General features: G+C 58.5%; 1 protein-coding gene across 1 annotated transcript in view; it reads right to left on the reverse strand.

Moving 5' to 3' along the window:
• MFSD12 (major facilitator superfamily domain containing 12) overlaps positions 1-354 on the reverse strand; it is a gene marked incomplete at both ends in the record, with an annotated part of 2907 nt that overhangs the window by 548 nt on the left and 2005 nt on the right. The window contains 2 exons of the mRNA XM_010013092.1: positions 1-76; positions 180-272. The exon at positions 1-76 is cut by the window's left edge and continues 9 nt beyond it. Of these exons, the coding sequence (XP_010011394.1) occupies positions 1-76; positions 180-272 (169 nt within the window). The remainder of the gene's footprint in view (positions 77-179; positions 273-354) is intronic.

Consider the following 354-nt stretch of genomic DNA (forward strand, 5'->3'; position numbering starts at 1 on the left):
TATTCACAGGTTTCAGGAGGAGGGAGGAGAGGAAGCCACTGACATACATCACCAGGGGGATGGTGGCGATGTATTTCTGCAAGAGATGAGGACAGGGAGGAGATAAGCTCTAGACCATCAGCACAGGACCCCTGCCCATGGCACCTTGACACAGGAGCAGGGGCATGCCCTGAGCACACCTTGGGCAGCATCAGCGAGTTGGTCAGGTACATGGCAATGTAGGCCTGGGACAGGTTGACGATGAGCCGTGTGGACATGTAGAGCACCGCGACCTGTGAGGGACAGACGGGGCAGCACCGCTCAGCCTGTGCGAACGGGAGGTTTGGCACCTCCTGTGCCCAACCCTGCCATGAT

This window comes from Nestor notabilis, unplaced genomic scaffold (genome assembly GCF_000696875.1).
Source record: "Nestor notabilis isolate BGI_N333 unplaced genomic scaffold, ASM69687v1 scaffold25004, whole genome shotgun sequence".
Classification (NCBI taxonomy): Eukaryota; Metazoa; Chordata; class Aves; order Psittaciformes; family Psittacidae; genus Nestor; species Nestor notabilis.